The 24,791-nt window shown below is 41.8% G+C and overlaps 1 protein-coding gene across 1 annotated transcript; it reads right to left on the bottom strand.

Moving 5' to 3' along the window:
• Positions 1-5,576: 5,576 nt before the first annotated feature.
• On the bottom strand, positions 5,577-24,587 carry LOC129858484 (SPARC-like). Its single transcript, XM_055927748.1, has 10 exons — positions 24,478-24,587; positions 13,084-13,151; positions 12,934-12,972; positions 11,753-11,849; positions 9,256-9,377; positions 8,924-9,044; positions 7,803-7,936; positions 7,292-7,440; positions 6,786-6,934; positions 5,577-6,408 (listed from the first exon to the last, which is right to left on the bottom strand). The coding sequence occupies exons 2-10, from the start codon at positions 13,141-13,143 to the stop codon at positions 6,380-6,382; spliced, it is 900 nt and encodes a 299-aa protein (XP_055783723.1). The 5' UTR covers positions 13,144-13,151; positions 24,478-24,587; the 3' UTR covers positions 5,577-6,379.
• Between the last annotated feature and the right edge of the window lie 204 nt (positions 24,588-24,791).

Here is a 24,791-nt window from a genome sequence, read left to right as displayed (position 1 = left end):
GAGACATATTTTAGGCGGCCATGGGCATCATGTTTTTGGTTGGGTCAGTGTCTAGGTCTGTGTCTAGGTTGCATGTTTGCATTTTGTTCGGTTATAGCTTCACGGTCGCCTGTTTTGTTGTTTTGCTTCGTTTGTTCATCTCCTAAATAAAGAGAAGATGTATTTTTTACACGCTGCGCCTTGGTCCTCTCTCTCTCCCATGGTCGATCGTGACAGAATGACCCAACCACTCAGGACCAAGCAGCGTGAAAGGAGGGAGCCAGAGCCAGTTGTGCAGATACTGGAGGTGAGCAATGGGAAGGATACAGAGACTGTTAAGGATTTATTGAGGAGTTTGGAGGAGAGTGAAAAGAGGGAGCTGCTGTGTTGGTGCGTGAGGCACAACATCCACCCGACAGAGCGTGTGCGGGATGTGATGTTACTTGAGTCAGCTCTTCATGCTCGTCCTGAGTTGCGTGCTAACCGTCTGGGAATGACAGTCCCACGAACCAGGCCTCCTGTGTGCATTCCTAGTCCTACACCTCCTGTAACACCTTCCCGCCCCAGCCCGGTACCACCAGTTCCGGCACCACGCCCCAGGATTCCAGGGTGTCTCCAGAGCCCTGTTCGCATTGTTGCTTCTCCCCGCACTCGCCCTGAAGTGCGTGTCCTCATCCCGGTACCACCTGTGCCGGTACCACGCACTAGGCCTATAGTGCGCTTTGAGAGCCCACTGTGTCCTGTTGCTGCTCCCCGCACTAGCCCTGAGATGTGTGTCCCCAGCCCGGTACCACCAGTTCCGGCACCACGCACTAGGCCTAATGTGCGTATCCAGGGTCCAGTATGCCCTGTTCCTTCTCCCCGCACTAGCCTTCAGGTGAGTGTCCCCAGCCCGGTACCACCAGTTCCGGCACCACACACGAGGGCTATAGTGCGCCTCAGCCGGCCAGAGCTGCCCGTCTACCCAGTGCCATCTGAGTCGTCCGTCTACCCAGTGCCATCTGAGTCGTCCGTCTACCCAGTGCCATCTGAGTCGTCCGTCTACCCAGTGCCATCTGAGTCGTCCGTCTACCCAGTGCCATCTGAGTCGTCCGTCTACCCAGTGCCATCTGAGTCGTCCGTCTACCCAGTGCCATCTGAGTCGTCCGTCTACCCAGTGCCATCTGAGTCGTCCGTCTACCCAGTGCCATCTGAGTCGTCCGTCTACCCAGTGCCATCTGAGTCGTCCGTCTACCCAGTGCCATCTGAGTCGTCCGTCTACCCAGTGCCATCTGAGTCGTCCGTCTACCCAGTGCCATCTGAGTCGTCCGTCTACCCAGTGCCATCTGAGTCGTCCGTCTACCCAGTGCCATCTGAGTCGTCCGTCTACCCAGTGCCATCTGAGTCGTCCGTCTACCCAGTGCCATCTGAGTCGTCCGTCTACCCAGTGCCATCTGAGTCGTCCGTCTACCCAGTGCCATCTGAGTCGTCCGTCTACCCAGTGCCATCTGAGTCGTCCGTCTACCCAGTGCCATCTGAGTCGTCCGTCTACCCAGTGCCATCTGAGTCGTCCGTCTACCCAGTGCCATCTGAGTCGTCCGTCTACCCAGTGCCATCTGAGTCGTCCGTCTACCCAGTGCCATCTGAGTCGTCCGTCTACCCAGTGCCATCTGAGTCGTCCGTCTACCCAGTGCCATCTGAGTCGTCCGTCTACCCAGTGCCATCTGAGTCGTCCGTCTACCCAGTGCCATCTGAGTCGTCCGTCTACCCAGTGCCATCTGAGTCGTCCGTCTACCCAGTGCCATCTGAGTCGTCCGTCTACCCAGTGCCATCTGAGTCGTCCGTCTACCCAGTGCCATCTGAGTCGTCCGTCTACCCAGTGCCATCTGAGTCGTCCGTCTACCCAGTGCCATCTGAGTCGTCCGTCTACCCAGTGCCATCTGAGTCGTCCGTCTACCCAGTGCCATCTGAGTCGTCCGTCTACCCAGTGCCATCTGAGTCGTCCGTCTACCCAGTGCCATCTGAGTCGTCCGTCTACCCAGTGCCATCTGAGTCGTCCGTCTACCCAGTGCCATCTGAGTCGTCCGTCTACCCAGTGCCATCTGAGTCGTCCGTCTACCCAGTGCCATCTGAGTCGTCCGTCTACCCAGTGCCATCTGCGCCCGGAGTTCGCACCTTAAGGGGGGGGGTTATGTCACGCCCTGGCCTTAGTATTCTTTGTTTTCTTTATTATTTTAGTTAGGTCAGGGTGTGACATGGGGAATGTTTGTGTTTTGTCTTGTTTTGGGTGGTTATATGGAAAAGGGGGTGTTGGGTTTAGTGTATGGGTTTGTGTTGAGTGAATGTTTCTAGGTATGTCTATGGTTGCCTGAGTGGTTCTCAATTAGAGACAGATGTCTTTCATTTGTCTCTGATTGGGAGCCATATTTTAGGCGGCCATGGGCATCATGTTTTTGTTGGGTCAGTGTCTAGGTCTGTGTCTGTGTCTAGGTTGCATGTTTGCATTTTGTTCGGTTATAGCTTCACGGTCGCCTGTTTTTGTTGTTTTGCTTCGTTCGTTCATCTCCTTAATAAAGAGAAGATGTATTTTTTACACGCTGCGCCTTGGTCCTCTCTCTCTCTCCCATGGTCGATCGTGACACATATATAACTATTGTAAAATAGACTGTCCGTAAAATGTACATAGTATGTATAAGCTGGAAGTGTTTACTCCACTAGTGTTAACTCCAATTAAGGGAGGGTTAGTGGAAAATAATAAAGGAAATATATTTTGAAAATATATCTATACGGTACTAGTGAAAATTTTGGACACACCTACTCATTCAAGTGTTTTTCTTTATTTTTTTATTATTTTCTACATTGTAGAATAATAGTGAAGACATCAAAACTATGAAATAACACATGGAATCATACAGTAACCAAAAAAGTGTTAAACAAATAAAAATGTATTTTAGATTTTAGATTCTTAAAAGTAGACACAATTTGCATTGGACAGCTTTGCACATTCTTGGCATTCTCTCAACCAGCTTCATGAGGAATGCTTTTCCAACAATCTTGAAGGAGTTCCCACATATACTGAGCACCTGATGGCTGCTTTTCCTTCACTCTGCGGTCCAACTCATCCCAAACCATCTCAATTAGGTTGAGATCAGGTGATTGAGGAGGTCAGGTCATCGGATGCAGCACTCCATCACTTTCCTTGGTCAAATAGCCCTTACACAGCCTGGAGGTATGTTTTGGGTCATTGCCCTGTTGAAAAACAAATGATAGAGCAAACCAGATGTGATGGCGTATCGCTGCAGAATCCTGTGGTAGCCATGCTGGTTAAGTGTGGGACTACTCTGCGTCCCACAAAGACACGGCGGTTGGAACCTAAAATCTTAAATTTGGACTCATCAGACCAAAGGACAGATTTCCACCAGTCTAATGTTGATTGCTTGTGTTTCTTGGCCCAAGCAAGTATTTTCTTATTGGCGTCCTTTAGTAGTGGTTTCTTTGCAGCAATTTGACCATGAAGGCCAGATTCACGCAGTCTCTGAACAGTTGATGTTGAGATGTGTCTGTTACTTGCATTTCTTTGGGTTGCAATTTCTGAGGCTGGTAACTCTAATGAACTTATTCTCTGCAGCAGAAGTAACTCTTGTGGCGGTCCTCATGAGAGCCAGTTTCATCATAGCGCTTGATGGTTTTTGAGACTGCAATTGAATAAACTTTTGCCAGATTGACTGACCGTCATGTCTTAAAGTAATGATGGACTGTCATTTCTCTTTTCTTATTTGAGCTGTTCTTGCCATAACAACTTGGTCTTTTACCAAATAGGGCTATCATCTGTATACCATCCCTACCTTGTCACAACACAACTGATTGGCTGAAATGCATTAAGAAGGAAAGAAATTCCACAAATTAACTTTTAACAAGGCACACCAGTTTATTGAAATGCATTCCAGGTAACAACCTCATGAAGCTGGTTGAGAGAATGCCAAGAGTGTGTAAAGCTGTCATCAAGGCAGACGGTGGCTACTTTGAAGAATCTCAAATATAAAATATATTTGATTTTTGTTTAACACTTTTTTGATTACTACATGATTCCATATGTGTTATTTCACAGTTTAGATGTCTTCACTATTATTCTACAATGTAGAAAATAGTAAAAATAAAGAAAAACCCTTGAATGCGTAGGTGTGTCCAAACTTTGGATTGGTACTGTATATGTACCGTATGTATATTTATATACATATGTGTGTGTGTGTATGTATGTTTGTATGTGTATATATATAAAAACACTTTCTGGTTTGTTAGTGCATCCTGTGAACGGTCAGTATCTCACCAGAACGATACAAATGATCTGTGGTCAATTCAACATTGAACATCATAATAAAGGTGAACACATTTTCTTCTAGTCAGAGAAATTAAAAATATGCCAAAACATTTGTTTAATTCACGTTGTTTATTAATCCCCCCCAAAAACCTGTGAGAATTGTTGTCAATTGTATCATTGTATTCAACTCTTATTTCCACCGTTTGTCTTGGAGAGAAGGGAAGATATTTTCCCCTCGTGGAAGAAGGGGCGGTGCCTCTGGCTGAGCCTTTGTGGATGAGGCTCTCCAGCTGTTCAGAGTTCCTGCCTCCCTGTACTGTCTGGCTGAACGGGTGGAGATGGTAACAGGGTGCTGTAATAATGCCCTACAGGCTTTTTCTTCCCTCTGACTCTCACGGGACCTTTCTTACATTCTCTCGAGAGGAAACTCTGAGCTTGTTCTAGTTTTGGACCAAATATGGAAGTATGGCCATTTGATCTTCTTTCTCTTGCTTTAGAGAATACATTTCATTAACTTCTCTGATTATAATATGTAATAATGTTATTATATCTCTAACGATTATAGAAAACTAAACTAGCCATGTCCTGGCAAATCTATTCATCTGGGTTCACTGGGACAGGGTGTCCAGCTGGTTTTACAAAGACAATGCAATTCTATGGCACAGTATTTGATCTCATAAGTCATTGCATTCATGACAACAGAAGCAGACAGGACATTTTATTAACTGCACGAGGTTATTGGTCTAACAAAGAAGTCATTAGATAGGATAGCTTCAAGTGTATGCAAAGTGCTGCTGGTTTGAACTTTTCAAAATAGACTCTTAAATATAGGGTTAGAAAACGTTTGCATTCTGGCATACCAATGTTTTGACAAAACATACTGGACTCAAGGGCCAGGACTACACTCTGGTGTTCTGAAACTTGAACGTGTTAGTCGTTACCAGATGAGTCATCACAGGATGTTGAGACGTGTACTGAGCCTGTACTCATAAGTCTAAGGCGTAGCCTACCATGCAGTACAGAACACCTTGTGCTGTAACTGTACATGTGGCATTCTTTATTTTAAGGGAAAGGTGATTCTTAAAAAATGTGAATGAATTGATACTTCATGACGATGTACTTCATATCTGTGATATGGACACTTTAGAGGTCTTTTTTCCCTAAAACTACCAGGTAAATACAACTAATTCCCATGAAATGTTCTAAGTCAGTGTTAAGATGTTTTTCATTTGTTCCAGTTGAAATGTATCAACGTTGTGAGGATTCTGAAGAAATGCAGATAGGAAAGCATGCAACAGTGTTGGACATTTCAGATCATTTTTATTTGAGCAAAGATTTCTATTGTGTTCACACGGTATCCAAAAAGTATACGAACGTCAGTGAACACGCTACACGGTATAGTGTGAGGAAAAACGCTCAGCCTGCAAGATGCTTTCCTCGTAGAGTTTCAACAATATTTCCTTTTATTGTCTCAATAACCTTTCAGTACACTTATGCCCTTGTTGTGTGACAGAATCTATGTCAGAAAACCAACCTGTGGATATTCAGGCCTTAATTTAAAGCAGTAGTCAAAGTCAATGAACTAACACACAAAAGAACAGAAATTACAAAATGAGTCCACCACCAAAAGAGTGAAAACAACTAAATATGTTTACAAAGCGAAAGGAGCATTTATTTAGAATTTATTTGATTTTACAAATTTGTCTCCTTCAAAGAATTTTCAAATTGAAGTTATTAAATCACAGCTCTGATTAAGTGAAATAAGAGAAATGTTGTGATCAATATCCATTATCACAACCAGTTCAACATCCATGTATTTCTCCCTCTCGTCACAAGTCTCTCTCTATTACTAATCTATCTGGTTAAAAAAATGCTTATTTATTTGCCCAAAAACAAGACAAATTTGAAGTTGCATCATGATCACGTTTTGTGATTGTTAGTTCAGACGGTGAACATCTCTTTTATTCATCAATGTTAGTGGTATAGGTAGGTCCTTAATTAGTTACAGTTAGCACCGTTACTGCGTTCATTTAATTTAGGGATCAGTTTAGCACCTCGTCCCATTAAGAGACTAGTTTTCATACTGTAGGTCAGCGGGTGAGTTTAGATGACAAGGTCCTTGTTGACATCCTCTGAAAACAGAAGAAAAACAAGCCCAGCATTAACAAGCAGTAATGAAATGGCCTATGCTCTGAACCATTTTAAAATCAAAAACCAAACAGTAAAATAGAAGGACGGGGAAGACATGGCTACGTCTGAAATGGCACCCTGTGCCCTATATAGCCCAAAGGGCTCTGTTCAAAAGTAGTGCACTATATAGGGAATAGGGTGCAATTTAAGACGCAAACAATGAAGGCATTTTAAATCAAATCAAATCAAATTGTATTTTGATCAAATTTTGATCAAATTTGATTTAACAGCCCAAAGTGTGCCTTGGTCCTCCTGGTTTCTTTGAGGCAGTAAAATAACGAGTGTAAACTATGAACGAGGTGTTTTTAAAACTACTCACGCTCCTTGATGCTGAAGCAGTTGGCCCACTCCTCCAGGGCGATGTACTTGTCATTGTCAGCGTCACATTGCTCGAAGAAACGAGTGGTGCAGTGCTCCATGGGGATGAGAGGGGCGCGCAGGGGGGCCAGCTCTGTGTGGGACAGGAACCTACAACACCACAGAACACCTGTTACGAAGCATCTACGTAGGCCTTATAAAGGCTTTATGAAGGCTTTATAAGCTATAGTTTTAGACCCTAGAAAACCCATATGATCCTTTAAATAGTCAGCATTATGAAGAATGTAGCATTGTCAGTTGCTTTGTTTTTGCTCGTAAAACAATAGATTCAGGCAGGCTGGCAATATCCTTTCTGAGACATTGTAGAAATGTCTCATTATTGATGTCCTGACTGGTACAGAGTTGAATCAAAGGTATGGAGGCCCAAGCCTGTATTTGTGTGATGTTTGAAACAATCCAGCTGAAGCAGAAGACAGGAAACTCTTCTTCTTCTTCTCCTCAACCTACCCGTCGACGGGGTGCTGGTCCAGCTGACCGAACTGCCAGTGGACGGGGAAAATGTACATGTTGTAGTTCTTGTCAAAGTCGTGGGCCAGCAGGTCCAGGGAGTGCTCTCCAGCCTGCAGTCTCTTCTCATTCTCATAGATCTTCTTCACCTGCAAGGCAATTCAGATGTATAATTTTTTTTGTTGCAAACATTAGTTTGTCTAATATTCTTTCGAATTGAACCAACTGATAAATAATTCCCAGTTGGATTGGATACACAAAAGGAATCAACTTCATAGTGAGAGCAGAACATCAAATCCTTTACTCATATTTGACTTGCCTAGTTAAATAAAGGTTAAATACGTATATATATATATATATATTTTGACCCATCTGCAGAGTTCGGTAAATGAACGCAAGCAAAATGAATTGGTTCTATGCTGTGTTTAATAATGATTTTGACCCATCCTCAATAGGCAAACAGTAAATGGTTTCTGTGCTGTGTTGATAGAAATTGATAAAGACGACTTACTCTGAGCGTCTGCTTCTCAGTCAGGAGGTTGTTCTCCTCATCGCGCTCGTACAGGGTGACCAGAACGTTCTTCAGCCAGTCCCTCATACGCAGGGGGAACTCATTCAGCTCAGCATCCATGCAGGCCTCGATGACTGGAGAATAAACAGGAAGGAAAATGAGTTATACTGTATGTTAGAGCTATTCTGTCCACACAAGCCTCAGTGACTGGAGAATAAACAGGAAGGTTAGTTATACTGTATGTTAGAGCTATTCTGTCCACACAAGCCTCAGTGACTGGAGAATAAACAGGAAGAAACATTAGGTATGGTCAGAGAGAGAAAAAGGAAACGGGGAATACCCAGGAACAATTGGAGAAGGTATGTTCAATGACCTGTGGTCCACAAGGAGCCAAAGGGTTTAATTTAATTCAGTCAAGTAAGTCATGGTCAGAAAGTTGTTGTGCAAGTATGACATTCAAGTCAAAATCCATTCTCAACCCGCCTTTTGTCATAGAACATAAAACCCAGAACTCAAAATGTAACGTGTGTCCATTGAAATGTATGGTTGATGCACACAGCCCCTAAGGCAATGAGTTTGTATCTTTTGTTTTATTCCTTGGTTGAATACTGTACCTGACATTTAGAGGCCAATAGTTTTAAAAAAAAGTGTTATTTTAAGTTTTTGGGGGTCCACAACATGCAACAACATCCTCTCCATCTGTGCCCTTCAGTCCTAAGGTACTCATCACCAACAGTGAGAGATACATGGGCTTGGTTCTGTTATTTAATGACAGACGTTTAGCTGCAGATTCAGCGGTAAATTGAGAAGGGCAGCGACGCAGTGAGCATGTTACAGCCTGCCCTTCACTCTGTCCTTAAGGCAAAATCCCTCTAGTTCAGCCCATTAATCATTCCCCTGGAGAAGCCTTCAGCAAGGCTTCAGCTCTAAGACAGCAGAACCAATTACACTGGGGACGGAGTCTCAGAGGGAAATATGCCTAAAGGGGATTCTCAAAAAGGTGAAAATGATTTCACTGAATTGAATGGTTAGATTAAAACATTCTCGATAGCCCCTGGGAGGGTTATTACATTGAATTGATATTAATTAAATACATTTTGTAACTATAAAGCATAGCTCACATTTGCACGGCCCGATGTAGTCTAGGTGCAGCTTGTGGCCCTTCTTGGTTCCCTCCAGACTGCACTTCTGGGCAAAGAAGTGGCAGGAAGAGTCGTAGGTTGTGTTGTCGGTGGCGCAAACCTGGGATACACAGATTACATTCATGAATCAGATATATATCAGAATTTATATCAAGAATGAGCCAATGATGCATATCAGTAGTAGCATTACTGTACAGGTCAAGGTTGTACTGAATTAGGAACAGTATTGTCTATGAGACATGTCTTGGACTACTTGATGTTGATCTGAACAGATTAGAATATCATTTCTATGATGATATGCTCAAACTCACATGCTCAAACTCTTCAATGGCAGCAGGGCAGGTAGTGGGGTCCTGGCAGACACACATGGGGGTATTCTCCTCATCCACCTCACACACTTTCCCCTTCTTGCAGTGGTGGTTCAAACAGGGATCTAACGAAGGAAAAACATTTTCTTTAAATTCTGGAACATTAAAAATGGAACATATCGGAAGTGTTCTTTTGCCCTTGAATTTCCTGCTCAGTTATTCAACAGATACAGTGCATTTGGAAAGTATTCAGACTCCTTGACTTTTTCCATATGTTGTTACCTTACAACCTTATTCTAAAATCACAGCAATCTAAACACAATACCCCAAAATGACTAAGCGAAAACAGGTTTTTAGAAATGCAATTGTATTAAAAATAAAAACAGAAATACCTTATTTACATAAATATTCAGACCCTTTGCTATGAGACTCGAATTTGAGCTCAGGTGAATCCTGTTTCCATTGATCATCCTTGAGATGTTTCTACAACTTGAGTGGAGTCCACCTGTGGTAAATGTAATTGATTGGACATGATTTGGAAATGCACACACCTGTCTATATAAGGTCCCACAGTTGACAGTGCATGTCAGAGCAAAAATCAAGCCATGAGGTCGAATGAATTGTCCGAAGATCTCCAAGGAAAATATCTGGGGAAGGGTACCAAAAATGTTCTGCAGCATTGAAGGTCCCTAAAAGCACAGTGGCCTCCATCATTCTTAAATGGAAGAAGTTTGGAACCACCAAAACTCTTCCTAGAGATGGCCGCCCGGCCAAACTGAGTATTCAGGGGGAGAAGGGCCTTGGTCAAGGAGGTGATCAAGAACCCGATGGTCACTCTGACAGAGCTCCAGTTCCACTGTAGTGGCTAGATGAAAGCCACTCCTCAGTAAAAGAGTTTGCTTGGAGTTTGCCAAAATGCACCTAAAGACTCCCAGCCCATGAGAAACAAGATTCTTTGGTTTGATGAAACTAAGATAGAACTCTTTGGCTGAATGCCAAGCATCATGTCTGGAGGAAACCTGGCACCATCCCTACAGTGAAGCATAGTGGTGGCAGCATCATGCTGTGGGGATGTTTTACAGCGGCAGGGACTGGGAGACTAGTCAGGATTGAGGGAAAGATGAACGGAGCAAAGTACAAAGAGATCTTTGATGAAAACCTGCTCCAGAGCGCTCAGGACCTCAGACTGGGGCGAAGGTTCACCTTCCAACAGGACAACGACACTAAGCACACAGCTAAGACAACGCAGGAGTGGTTTCGGGACAAGTCTCTGAATGTCCTTGAGTGGCCCAGCCAGAGCCCGGACTTGAACCCGATCAAACATCTCTGGAGAGACCTGAAAATAGCTGTGCAGTGATGCTCCCCATCCAATCAGACAGTGCTTGAGAGGATAGGAGAAACTCCCCAAATACAGGTTTGCCAAGCTTATACTTATACTCAAGAAGACTCAAAGCTTTAATCGCTGCCAAAGGCGCTTCAACAAAGTACTGAGTAAAGGGTCTGAATACTTATGTAAATGTGATTTTTTAATTTTTAATTTTATAAATGAAATAAAAAATGTCTAAAAAACAGTTTTTGCTTTGTCATTATGGGGTATTGTGATGTCATTATGGGGTATTGTGTGTAGATTGACGAGGAGAAAAAAATATTTAATCAATTTTAGAATACAGCTGTCACATAACAAAATGTGGGGAAAAGTCAAGGGGTCTGAATACTTTCCAAATTAATTGTATATATATATTCCTGGCGGTAGTTAGCAGAGAAGGAGTGTGGCGGCGCCCCTTCCAATTAGGAGAAGGGGGTATTTTTCATTTCCAAGAAGCTTGGTGGAACCATTGGATGGAACACATAATAAAAGGTCTGTCTTTTGAGACAGAAGCACTCTGTCATTACCAACGTGTGTCCCCCCCCCCCCCCCCCCCCCCCCCCCCTCTCTACTATCTAGCCAACATCTCACAACACAGCTGCTGCAAAGGAGCACCAACATACAGCTTCATTTACTAAAGCTAATAGTTCCTAAGCAGCTTAAAATATATACTAGCCCAGGGATCATCAACTAGATTCAGCTGCGGGACAATATTTTCTTGAGCGGATGGTCAGGGGGCCGGTACATAATTACAAATAATTTGTAGACTGCAAATTGACCACAAGAAGCCCAAACTGATGTAATATTTGACTAAAACATAATAATTTCTAACCTTGCTTACATTTTTAGATGATCACATAGTACCAGTCAAAAGTCATTCAAGGGTTTTTCTTTAGTTTGATTATTTTCTACATTGTAGAATAATAGTGAAGACATCAAAACTATGAAATTACACATATGGAATCATGTAGTAACCAAAAAAGTGTTAATCAAAAATAAAATGTATTTTATATTTGAGATTCTTCAAAGTAGCCACCCTTTGCCTTGACGACAGCTTTGCACATTCTTGGCATTGTCTCAACCAGCTTCTCTCAACCAGCATCTCTCAACCAGCTACAATGTGTATTTACTCACTCTCAGCGATGTCCTCTTCCTCCTCCTCAACATCAATGGCCTCGTCAAAGTCTCCGATCTCTACCTGCACTGGGTTGGCTCCCACTTCTGGCTGTGCCTGAGACAAACCAGTCACAACATGGAGCCGACAATAGACTGTACTTCCAACAGTTTGACTCATCACATTTAAAGTGAATATATACCATATCAAAGATGACAGTTTTGTACATAAGCTACGGGCAATGGGCATGATTTGGTAGCACTACTTCAGTACCAGGAAATTGAGCTGTAGCTAAATCTCTTTAGTTATCACGGTGCAGAAGGAAGTGTAGCCAAAGTCTGTACTTCAGACAGGTCTTGAGAGAGGTCTAGCAGACATCTATACTTCAGACAGGTCTTGAGAGAGGTCTAGCAGCCTGCAGCTGGATGGGATGGATAGAGTCTGAGCCACATGTGGTGAAGCCATTAAAACGTCATGGTTTCCAGTCCGCTGTATTTATAACCTGTGGGATTCTACTCTCTCGCTCTCTCTCTACTCTCTCTCTCTCTCTCTCTCTCTCTCTCTCTCTCTCTCTCTCTCTCTCTCTAACTCTCTCTCGCTCTCTCTCTAACTAACTCTCTCTCTCTCTCTCTCTCTAACTCTCTCTCTCTCTAATTCTCTCTCTCTCTCTCTCTCTAACTCTCTCTCTCTCTCTCTAACTCTCTCTCTCTCTCTCTCTCTCTAACTCTCTCTCGCTCTCTCTCTAACTCTAACTCTCTCTCTCTCTCTCGATTTGGCTTCATTGCAGGAAATGGTCATCATTCAAGAGAAAAGTCCTCTGCCACAAAATGGTGGAGATAAATTATTTTATTCAAAGTTGTACTGTTTTGTTTTAGTTTGTTAATTTGTCAAAAGACACAGAGAGAGTAAAGAATATAAATGTAGAGTCATTGCTTTTAATCTGGCTGTGTTTTTAATCCTAAACTACAATATTCCTAATTATTTTCATCTGGCTTTGTTTTTATTCCTACAGTACACTATTCCTAATTTGCTCCCACTGGGCACAGACATCAATTCAACATCTAATCCATGATGTGGGAACAACATTGATTCAAACAAACCAGTGTGTGCCCAGTGGGTATGTTCAAGCTGTGTAATATTGTTTCCCCCCTTATTTAGCACACCTGTCCATAGAATTCTGTAAACAAGTCAATGACCTTACCTCCTCAACGACATCATCAATGATGGGCTCCTCCTCGGTCTGAAATGGTTATGATGATGGTGTTATTATGATTGCTTGCAATGCTTTTTCAGTGACAATACAAGTGAACACACACACACACACAAACACACACATCAAAGGGACACTTACAATGGCAGCGGTGAACACCTGGCCAGCTAGGCACAGGAGGAAGACGATACACACCCTCATCGTTCAGTCTAGAGAGAGACACAAAGAGGAACATTTTAATACACATTACACACATTCAATTCAACTGACGTTTGGTTGATAACGAGGTGCAGTTGAGGTCATATACCTTTCCAGTTTACCACCTGTCTAGATTGCAGCACTATGTACCTTATTATACACAGTGTATAAAGTGTACGGGCCAGACACAGTCCAGACATTTGCTCAGGTGTGGTCAAACAAGTCATGCAGGCAAAATACAAGATGCTACTTCAAGAATCACAAAGGCTCATGGGTAGTGTTTGGTTCCAGACAAACCGTTCACTGTCCTGTCTGATTATATGGAGATATCTACGTTCACATTCTTTGTGGATAGCTCAAATGACTCTTCAATTCAATCACCGGAGCTAAATTCCATCTCCTGATCGACTTATTGATTTCCACCTGAATAATAGATAATAAGATAAGTAATTTTGAATATAGTCTAGTACTAGTGGCCTACAGTATTACATTGAGGTAAACTTGTATAGATTTTTAGCATAGACTTGGATCACATTCCACCTTCTTTATGAACAGGCATCTCACTGGGCACACCACGTTATTTGTGGAAATGTGGGTAATATTTGTTTGAGACGTTTCAACCTTTACTCACCCACTCAAAAAGACTGATATTGATCAATGAGATTCCAACCTATTTTCACACACTCAAAAAGACAACCAGAAATATGTTGAATTCCCAATGTGTTATCGCTATGCTTTCAACCAGTCCAACGGAAAACAATTTCAATTTTTTTGGTTTAGTTGTCATCTAAATGTGTTTTCACTGCACTATCAATGTCAGATATTTTTTACATTTTATACAACAACTTATTGTGTTATCACTGTGCTTCATCTCATAGAACAATCAAATGACCTGGATTCCAGTTGAGATTACATCAATAGCACAGTAAAAGTACATGATCGATGCTGTCGAGGTTCTGAACAGCTTGCTATAGCAATTGTGAAGAATCTCCACAGACCTGAAACCTTTCACATGCTATCTTAAGCATGCACGCCTTCTATGATTACATTTATAGTTACAATAACCTCCTTTTAAGGTTGAATAAATACATTTGTTTGTAAGATAACCGTAACTAAAGTATTCTTAACTAAAGTAATCTTGAATTGTGTTGTTTGGTTGACAACCCAACCAAATATCAACTAGGTATGTAATGTTTGGATAGATTCAATCCTTTTCTTTAGTTTAGTTGGAGACTTGAATCCAACATATCATTTCTTTTTAACCCTATCAGTCCTGAGATCCCAGCTAAAAATCAGCTTTTCATTTGTCTGCATGTCCAGCCCTTATATTGAGCCTCACAATGAAGTGTTTTATCATTTTATTATCACAATAACCAGGGATACAAGTAGAACACAAAATTATTTGACATAAACAGTTGCTTTCATGAGTTTTAATGACAAATGTCAATAAAAAAAAACAAGTTGTGCCAAAGCAAAAACCTGATAAAAATGAATTTATATATTTTTCTCAGTGGGAAAGTATTGTCCAACTAGTCAGTGACAACTGTGTGGAGTTTAGAGTTTGTGACAGCAACTATGTGCGCTTATTACAGTATTATAGACACTACTTGTGTGTTCGTGAGATTCTCAGCTTTTCATAGATATCTTTTAATAGTTTGTAGCTCAAACCATTCGAACTTTACAGATGTAAAGTTCCCCCCCCCCATTAATCACACAGACTAATTGTTTTGTTTGAGATGGAGACATGAATCCAACATATGAATGATTAATTTGTAGACAAACTGTAATTAAAGCCAGTCTAAGTCTGTGGTATAGATGGAACTATCCAAGCAGAAGATACATCTCCTTTAAATGTCGAAATTTGGTCGCGTTGACAACCGAATACAATTCAAAATCCAGTTTACAAATTAATAATTGATATGTTGGATTCATGTCTCCATCTCAACAAAAAGTTAAAGAATAGGACTACATCGAACTTTTTAAACGCACTTTAAATCAAGTTTGATTTGATTTAGTCCTATTTTTGGATGAGATGGAGATGTGAATCCCGCATATGAATGATCAACTTGACAGATAATAATTGGAGCTCTATGGCCTCTATATGTAGTGTCTATTTTTAGTTGAATCCTGGGTTGAACTGAAACAATATCTGTTGATGACTTCCTTAATGCTCTACAGGCCTAAATATCATCCTTGATGATACAGGAGGGATAAAGTACGAGTCCCATTTCATTTGCTCTGTTATTAAACCTACCCTTTGGAATGACTTGGATAGCAACAGTGAATCTATTTCATTATTTAGAGATCGCTCAATAATCATTTTCACCACAGCACATTGGTAGTAGTCAGTGACAAATATCAAAACTAAGCAGGGATTGGTTAAAACTCTGGTTTGGAGACCAAATGTCAGCTGTAGATGGATCTGCTCTCCACTAGGAGGTGCTGCCCAGTCTCTTTTTTAAAAAAAATTTTTTTTTTGGGGGGGGGGGGGGGTAGTTGATAAAACGTTGAAGATCTGACGTTGTTTCAAAGGTAAAAATTAAACATATTTTATAAATAAGTTTGTCTATGTTGAAAATTGGTTACCATGATGAATGACACAATTCTGTGGTTGAAATGTCACCCTATTTTCCACCTAGATTCCACGTCACAATACGTTGACAAATGACGTTGAAACAACGTTGATTTCAACCAGTTCGTGCCCAGTGGGATGTTCCCTCTCCACGCTGGCTTATTTACTACTGTCATGGTATTATGGTAGGGAGAGGTCCTGTCTCTGTCTCTGTCTCTTTCTCTCTCTATCTTATTTACTACTGTCATGGTATTATGGTAGGGAGAGGTGTGTCTGTCCAGTGTCTGTGTTCTTTGGCCCATCTTAATCTTTTCTTTCTATTGGCCAGTCTGAGATATGACTATTTCTTTGCAACTCTGCCTGGAAGCTCAGCATCCCGGAGTCGCCTCCTCACTGTTGACGTTGAGACTGGTGTTTTGTGGGTACTATTTAATGAAGCTGCCAGTTGAGGACGTGTTAGGTGTCTGTTTCTCAAACTAGACACTGTAATGTACTTGTCCTCTTGCTCAGTTGTGCACCGGGGCCTCCACTCCTCTTTCTATTCTGGTTAGAGACAGTTTGCGCTGTTCTGTGATGGGAGTAGTACACAGCGTTGTACGAGATCTTCAGTTTCTTGGCAATTTCTCGCATGGTATAGCCTTCATTTCTCAGAACAAGAATAGACTGACGAGTTTCAGAAGAAAGGTTTTTGTTTCTGGCCATTCGTAGCCTGTAATCAAACCCACAAATGCTGATGCTCCAGATACTCAACTAGTCTAAAGAAGGGTAGTTTTATTGCATATTTAACCAGAATTACAATTTTCAGCTGTGCTACTATAATTGCAAAAGGGTTTTCTAAATATCAATTAGCCTTTTATAATGATAAACTTGGATTAGCTAACACAACGTGCCATTGGAACACAGGAGTGATGGTTGCTGATAATGGGCCTCTGTAGCCTATGTAGATATTCCATAAAAAAAATCTGCCGTTTCCAGCTACAATAGTCATTTACAACATTAACAATGTCTGCACTGTATTTCTGATCAATTTTATGTTATTTTAATGGACAAAAAATTTGCTTTTCTTTCAAAAACAAGGACAGTTCTAATTGACCCCAACAGGGACTATATCTTTGTCCTGTAGAGCAAAACCCCTGTCTTCCATCTCTCTCTGACTGAGCCCTGTGAAGAGTTTGATCTGTGCTTCAAAACAAGGGCCCTTTGTCTCACAGGTGCACTTCACTGACTTCTCTATCTCTGACTCTGACTCTGTATCTCTGTCTCTGACTCTGTATCTCTGTCTCTGACTCTGTCTCTGTATCTCTGTCTCTGACTGTATCTCTGTCTCTGACTCTGTATCTCTGTCTCTGACTCTGTGTCTCTGTCTCTGACTGTCTCTGTCTCTGTATCTCTGTCTCTGTCTCTGTATCTCTGACTCTGTATCTCTGTCTCTGTATCTCGGTCTCTGTCTCTGTCTCTGTCTCTGTCTCTGTATCTCTGTCTCTGTATCTCTGTATCTCTGTCTCTGACTCTGTCTCTGTCTCTGTCTCTCTCTCTCTCTCTATTTATTCTCATTTCCCAAAGGACATCAGTCAATTGAAATACATTCATTAGGTCCTAATCTATGGATTTCACATGACTGAGAACACAGATATCAGGGATGAAAGTAGATTATATCTTCTGGGTACAGGACCTTCTTTGTCTGCATGCACATGAACCCCAAACAATGTATGGGTGGCAGAACGGCCCTGTTCACCCTCCTATCCTCACTAAACTAGAATAGTGTACAGCAAGGGTCGGCGAGAGGTTTGAACTTGGGCAAATATTAAACACCTTTTACCACATCTGGTTAGTAGGCTATATAATCAGTTCAATGTTAATAACGTAGCCTAATATCTTCCTTCTGATTGCCCCTCTGAGATCCCTCTGAGATTGTCTCAAAAGAAAGGTGGATAATGAAAATATAAGTTTACGGGGAAGAATGGACAGAGGAATAGGCATTCTTACCGTATTTCTCCTATATCAAACCAGAGTGTGTTGTTTGCAACGAAACGGTTCCTATTAGCAAATAATGAAATATTAGACATCCGTATGAATCTAAGCATGGCACTTCCAAAAGTTATACCTTTCAAACCCAGACAGAGGCTCGATCGACACAGAACATTGTAAGCTTAAACTGCTGACTACTCGTCCGTTGATAAACCCAACAGCAGAAGTGCTTCCCTAAAAGCTGCCTGGGTTTAAACATCTCTTTTTCAGAAAGTGAAAAGCTCAATTAATAGGGGCAGAATAGAAAATTCCCTTTTTTTTTTGTCTCCTCGAATATTGAAGGCCGCAGCTCAGCTTCAGATGGTCATAGAGATTAATCAATGTATCCCCATACGCATCAGAGTGTCACACCCTGACCACAGAGAGCTTTTTATTCTCTATGTTGGTTAGGTCGGGGTGTGACTAGGTGTTTATATGTCTATGTTGGCCTGATTCCCAATCAGAGGCAGCTGTTTATCGTTGTCTCTGATTGGGGATCATATTTAGGCAGCCATTTCCCCTTTGTGCTTTGTGGGATCTTGTCTAGGTATAGTTGCCTGTGAGCACTACTCTGAGCTTCACGTTTCATTTGTTCGCTTTATTGTTTTTGTTATTTGAGTTTTTTCTTCCGAATAAAAAGGATGGAAACATACCACGCTGCATTTTGGTCCACTCCTTATGACGATCGTGACACAGAGTCACATCTTTCGCAGGCATTTTAAAGCTTGTTTGTAGCATGGCTTGACGTTTGAGGCATGAGGACGGAGTTAAACATGGTTCACGGAGTTAAACATGGTTATATTATCTGTATACTTTGTATTTATTTATTTCAAAATATAAAGCTAACAGTAGGTTTCCCCCTGCGAGAACGATCAGCTGTCCGTCCTGTCTCCCTGTAGCGCTGTCTAAGGTGTCTCACAGTACAGACATTGCAATTTATTGCCCTGGCCACATCTGCAGTCCTCATGCCTCCTTGCAGCATGCCTAAGGCACGTTCACGCAGATGAGCAGGGGACCCTGGGAATCTTTCTTCTGGTGATTTTCAGAGTCAGTCGAAAGGCCTCTTTAGTGTCCTAAGTTTTCATAACTGTGACCTTAATTGCCTACCCCTCTGTAAGCTGTTAGTGTCTTAAAACGACCGTTCCACAGGTGCATGTTCATTAATTGTTTTTGGTTCATTGAACAAGCATGGGAAACAGTGTTTAAACCCTTTACAATGAAGATCTGTGAAGCTATTTAGATTTTTACGAATTATCTTTGAAAGTCAGGGTCCTGAAAAAGGGAAGATCATTTTTTTTGCTGAGTTTAGTAATGATAAAAAGTGGTATAATGGCCTATAGTTTTCTGGACATTTTTTTAAAATTATTGCGATAGGCTCATGTTTTACCGGTACGGCGTACCCCCACTATGTCTTTTGCTCGGATGATGTACCGTACTGTACCGCCTAACATTCACCCCTGACAGATACTCATGTCACAGATACCCCGCAAATAAAGGTCAAGGTGTGGATCAGAAAACCCGTCAGTATCTGGTGTGACCACCATTTGACTCATGGAGCGCCACACATCTCCTTCGCATAGAGTTGATCAGGCTCTCGATTGTGGCCTGTGGAATGTTGTCCCACTCCTCTTCAATGGCTGTGCGAAGTTGCTGGATATTGGTGGGAACTGGAACACGCTGTCATACAAGTCGATCCAGAGCATCCCAAACATGGTCAATGGATGATATGTCTGGTAAGTATACAGGCCATGGAAAAATGGGGACATTTTCAGCTTCCAGGAATTGTGTACAGATCCTTCCAACATGGGGCTGTGCATTACCATGCTGAAACAGGACGAGATGGCGGTGGATGAATCGCACGACAATGGACCTCAGGATCTCGTTATGATATCTCTGTGCATTCAAATTGCCATCGATAACATGCAATTGTGTTTGTTGTCTGTAGCTTATGCCTGCCCATACCATAACCCCACTGCCACCATGGGGCATTGTTCACAACGTTGACATCAGCAAACCGCTCGTCCACACGCAAACCGTTTCTACCTGGTACAGTTGAAACCGGGATTCATCCATGAAGATCACACTTCTCCAGCATGCCAGTGGCCATCGAAGGTGAGCATTTGTTCACTGAAGTCAGTTACTACCCCGAACTGCAGTCAGGTCAAGACCTTGTTAAGGACGGTTTCTGACAGTTTGTGAAGAATTTATTTGGTTGTGCAAATCCACAGTTTTAGCAGCTGTCTTGGGTTGCTGGTCTCAGATGATCCCGCAGGTCAAGAAGCTGGATGTGGAGGTCCTGGGCTGGCGTGGTTACACATGGTCTGCGATTGTGAGGCCAGTTGGACGTCCTGACAAATTCTCTAAAGTGATGTTGGAGGCGGCTTATGGTAGAGAAATTAACATTCAATTATCTGGCAACAGCTCTGGTGGACATTTCTGCAGTCAGAATGCCAATCGCATGGTCCCTCAAAACATGAGACATCTGTGGTTGTGTGACAAAACAGCACATTTTAGAGTGGCTTTCACAACAGGCTACATTGTGTCAGTGGGTCACTGCTATCACAACAGACTACATTGTGTCAGTGGGTCACTGCTATCACAACAGACTACATTGTGTCAGTAGGTCACTGCTATCACAACAGACTACATTGTGTCAGTGGGTCACTGCTATCACAACAGGCCACTGCTGATGAGGACCATATGCAGTTTGGGTCATGTTCCCGCAAAAGTTGAGTGACAATGTAAGCAGCCAATCACAATGGCCTAAGATGTCACAATAACCAATCATGCCAAGCCTGTTTAGTCTGTTCAGCTCACATTTTTTGATTGGCCAGCGAGGAAAACTACTCAGTAGGAGAAGGGATCAAGGCCCCGGTCTAGAGATGAGCCGTGTCAAAGCTATGTGTTCCTCTGCTGCGTCTGGAACTCTGGATGTGGAAAAAAACAGGGACTCTGGCAGCAGTTGCGGATGATGACGTCTCAAAATACTGTGCACAAGGAAAGTTCTCTGCTTTGAAAAATAAAAAAAATAAGTGTTTATTCACTGAGAACTTGGACTACCACCTCTAACAAACATATGGCTAGGTAGTGTCTGAGAGGATGCTAGAGATGTGAGAACCGACAGTGAAAACAAAGATACTGGTATCATCTCCAAGAAATGTCCATATTGAGCTTGGAGGGCTACGGTGTTCCCAAACTTCCTATTTAATGATATTTTAACATATTCATACTTAGTCATGTTTTCTTAAATTATGTGGAAGACAATCAGTTCATTGGGAGGATGACTAATTATTTTATTATTATTTTATTTGGAAAGCGGTGCTCATAATCAAACAGGGTAGAGGTAGAGGAAACTGATATAAAGAGGCCCTTTTTCAGCAGGTATTTAATTTGAATGTTTGTTGGGTAAGCAAGTTGGGTTGGGGCGTAAACTCGACTATGAGGGAAACAGCCCAGGCAGATCTAAACGTTTTCAAAGAGGCTTTAAAGGCTGCAGGATTAGGGAATTCTTTCTGCTTATCCAGGGTGATATAACCGGTGGTTAAATGTCTTGGAAAAGAAGCTTGGTGGCTAAAGGGGGACTAGGGGCTCAGCCTCTGTGCATGTGGGTCAGAGGAGGACCTCAGCATGGTAAATAGACAAACATTTACCGGCATTAAATGTACATTCTGAAAAACACTGGAAAAGTACCTCTCAAAGACTCAATGCACTTTTGAACTCATGCACTTATTTAGAAATAAAATAATTTAAAAAAATTATAAATGAATCTAGTCATACGTTGTTAGTCTTGAGAAATATACTAACAAATAACATATTTTCTGAATTAGCTGTTTTTCTCTGGACAACTAGGTCCAATGAGATACATGATGCAGTACAGGAAATAGGTGGTATCTGTCACAGGACACACCTGTCCATTCCATTTCAGAACCTTTACTGCAAATCTCACAACATGTCAAATGTTGCGAACCTATTCCAGAACCTTTGGAATAGGTATGTCCACAATCCCTATGTTGGGTATGTCCACAACACCCTATGTCCACAATCCCTATGTTGGGTATGTCCACAATACCCTATGTGCACAATCCCTATGTTGGGTATGTCCACAATACCCTATGTCCACAATCCCTATGTTGATGTTATCGTTCCTTGAACAGCAAGCTACTTGAACAGCAAGCATATTTTTACCATGCTTTAAATGACACCTTTTCACAACAAATCAAAGTGCTCTATCTGAGAAAAAATCTCAGGAGGGGCAAATAAAATAGATTTAGAAAAGGTTTTTTATATTGACACACATGGGCCATTCATTACACATGGGACCTCTAAGCTACACAAAAGAGAACGGGAGAAAAGTCAAGGACTGATATATGGAGTCCATGTAACCCGTTAAGACTTAGTCACCTGACCCTATCCCACCATCACCTCTCTCTTGCTTTGTCTCTTTTCTCACGGGGTATAACCTTAAAGCAGTGGGTTGAAACATGTGACTAAGATACATATCTGAATGGAATTGTGTGTTAGACCTTTTCTCTGTTATTCTCTCTGGACTTAAATCCGCTCAGTTTGTCTACTGGTCCCAAACTTTAAAACACACGCCTGTCTCACATTAAACAACTGATATCAGCTTCCTATTCCTCCAGTTACATCATTTAACAATTTACCACAAGCTGTAACTAATACAAAATCTGTGCCAATTATGTGTTTGAGTTCGTATTGAGTATGGAGTTGGCTGTACATGTGTTTCTGGAATAAACACATTTCACTCTGAAGTCTGGCCTGATGTGGTATTGAGTATGTCAGCCATTTACGATGTAACACAGAAGCTCTTTTGTCATCTACAAACGGGCTAGCCAGTCTGCAACGCTGGATACAGGCCTTCAGACCCTCATCGCTTCTAGCTGTACTGGCACGGAACCAGAGGAGTGTCGCTAGACAATACGCTCCTGCTTCCTGTAAATCTAAACCTCTCGTCTCTCTGAGTCTCTCTCCCTCTCTCTCTCACACCCATCCCCCTGGGTTTCCATCCCCTTGTGATTCTGTACATTTGCTCAGTGGTTGAAGAAGTGAAGGAGTGAGATCCGGCGTTCCTGGTCTAGCTAAGACTCTATGGTTAATTCCATCGGGGTTTTTTTTTTAAATGCTGACTCGAGTTTAGATTTTCGCCATGTCCACGTCAGACTTTTGGTGAAGAGATGGCATGAGGACAATAACTTCCTTCCTGTCAAGGATTAGAGCTTTCTTAGGGTTGCCATGCAGCCAATTCAAAATGTCCACAGTCCTTTCTCTCTTTCTTGAATTGGTTTAAACGTTCAACTCTGCACAACAGTAGCTACCCTTCAGCACATAGAACCAAACAACTAGAGGAGGGAAATGCGACCTCCTCTCATACTAAGTTAGACAGTTAAATAAACGTTTTAAATTCCCCAAAAGGCAAGAGGATATGTGAAGAAAAAAAACATTCCATTGCGTAAACAGTTTGCCATTCTTTAGTCGTTAACTCAAACCTGAATACTTCATTTAGTTCACTGCTAGACTGAAAAAAAGATAAATAGATCCTATAAGCCAGCTTTGATTTCTCAACGGGTGAAATGTGCTTTTCCTGAAAAGCTGACAACTTCAAAACATAAGGAAAAAATATGAAAACATTGATTAATATCCTAATAGAGTTTAATCATTGTATAAAAAGGCAATTTAGAATAGATGGTTATCACTTTTCTTTGTTTTAAAAGTATTTATTTGTATTAAAAGTTGCAGTTCTTCTCAGGCAGAACAGTGGACAGAGACTTTGTCAAACTCAGAGTCCATCAGACAGACATCTGCAAGGTCTCACAAAGCCCCTAAACAGCTGGTGGGGGTTGCCATGGTAACATGCATTCCTTTTGATGGAAGTAATTGGGAGTGGAGGGAGCGATCTGTGTTGAAAATAGTTCCTCTCTCTCTCTGTCTATTTGTCTCTCTCTCTCTCTCTCTCTATGTCTCTGTCTCTCTTTCTCTCTATCTCAATTCAATTCAATTCAATTTAAGGGCTTTATTGGCATGGGGAACATATGTTAACATTGCCAAAGCAAGTGAAGTAGAAAATAAACAAAAGTGAAATAAACAATAAAAATTAACAGTAATAATCTCTCTCTCTCTCTCTCTCTCTCTCTCTCTCTCTCTCTGTCTCTCTGTCTCTCTGTCTCTGTCTCTCTGTCTCTGTCTCTGTCTCTCTCTGTCTCGGTCTCTCTCAGGCTTTGTCGAGCCCCATCCCCCTCCACCACTCCTCCTAGTGACTATGTGGCACACAATACTTCTGGAACATTGTGCTGTTCCAAAAGAGAATGAATGAAAAAGGACATCAATTGTTTGACTATAACTTTTCTATATTCTGTTGAACTAAATATTCTATTAACAATAGTTTCAAAATAAATATTTACTAATTTCAAATTTTGCACTAAAACCTTAACTTATTTACCATTCAAATATAATAGATATTTTGTCGTGTCATTACTCTCTCACACAATATACTTTAACTTTCAAGGTGAGGTCAAGAAAAAAACAATGATTTTCAAGCATAACTTGAATATAACTGCTCTTTTTTTACAACCACAGGAAAGCCTCCAATCACTGTTGTGCATATAAACACTGTGAAAACCCTGACATAGTTCAAGTATCACAGCGACTCAAAACACTGCACAACGTTTCTAATGCCACGTTAGCCCGAGAAGTCCTTACTGGCTAAATCACAGCAAGTCCTTCAGGGGGATACTCAGTCTTACCTTCAGAACACCAAAAAGCAGAAAAGGCAGAAGAGAAGTCAGCTGTGCAGAGGCTCCTGGGTCAATCTAACTGCTACACCAGTTCACACAGAAGACATTTACAGTGGGCTGGCCCAAGCAGCCCCCCCACCCCACCCCCTGGGGGAGGGGATCAGGTCTGACAGACGCTCCTAAATTTAACTCTATGCTGCCTTCTAGACAGAAGACACTCTGAGGTCTGCTTTTTTACTTTCTTTGTTGTTGTTGTTGACATTATTTAGAGACTGGGAGGATATGCATTTTCAGAAGTTGTTACTCTTATGTTTCTATCTTAC

Source organism: Salvelinus fontinalis, chromosome 6 (assembly GCF_029448725.1).
Source record: "Salvelinus fontinalis isolate EN_2023a chromosome 6, ASM2944872v1, whole genome shotgun sequence".
NCBI lineage: Eukaryota > Metazoa > Chordata > Actinopteri > Salmoniformes > Salmonidae > Salvelinus > Salvelinus fontinalis.
This window is presented reverse-complemented; position numbering and strand designations above follow the sequence as displayed.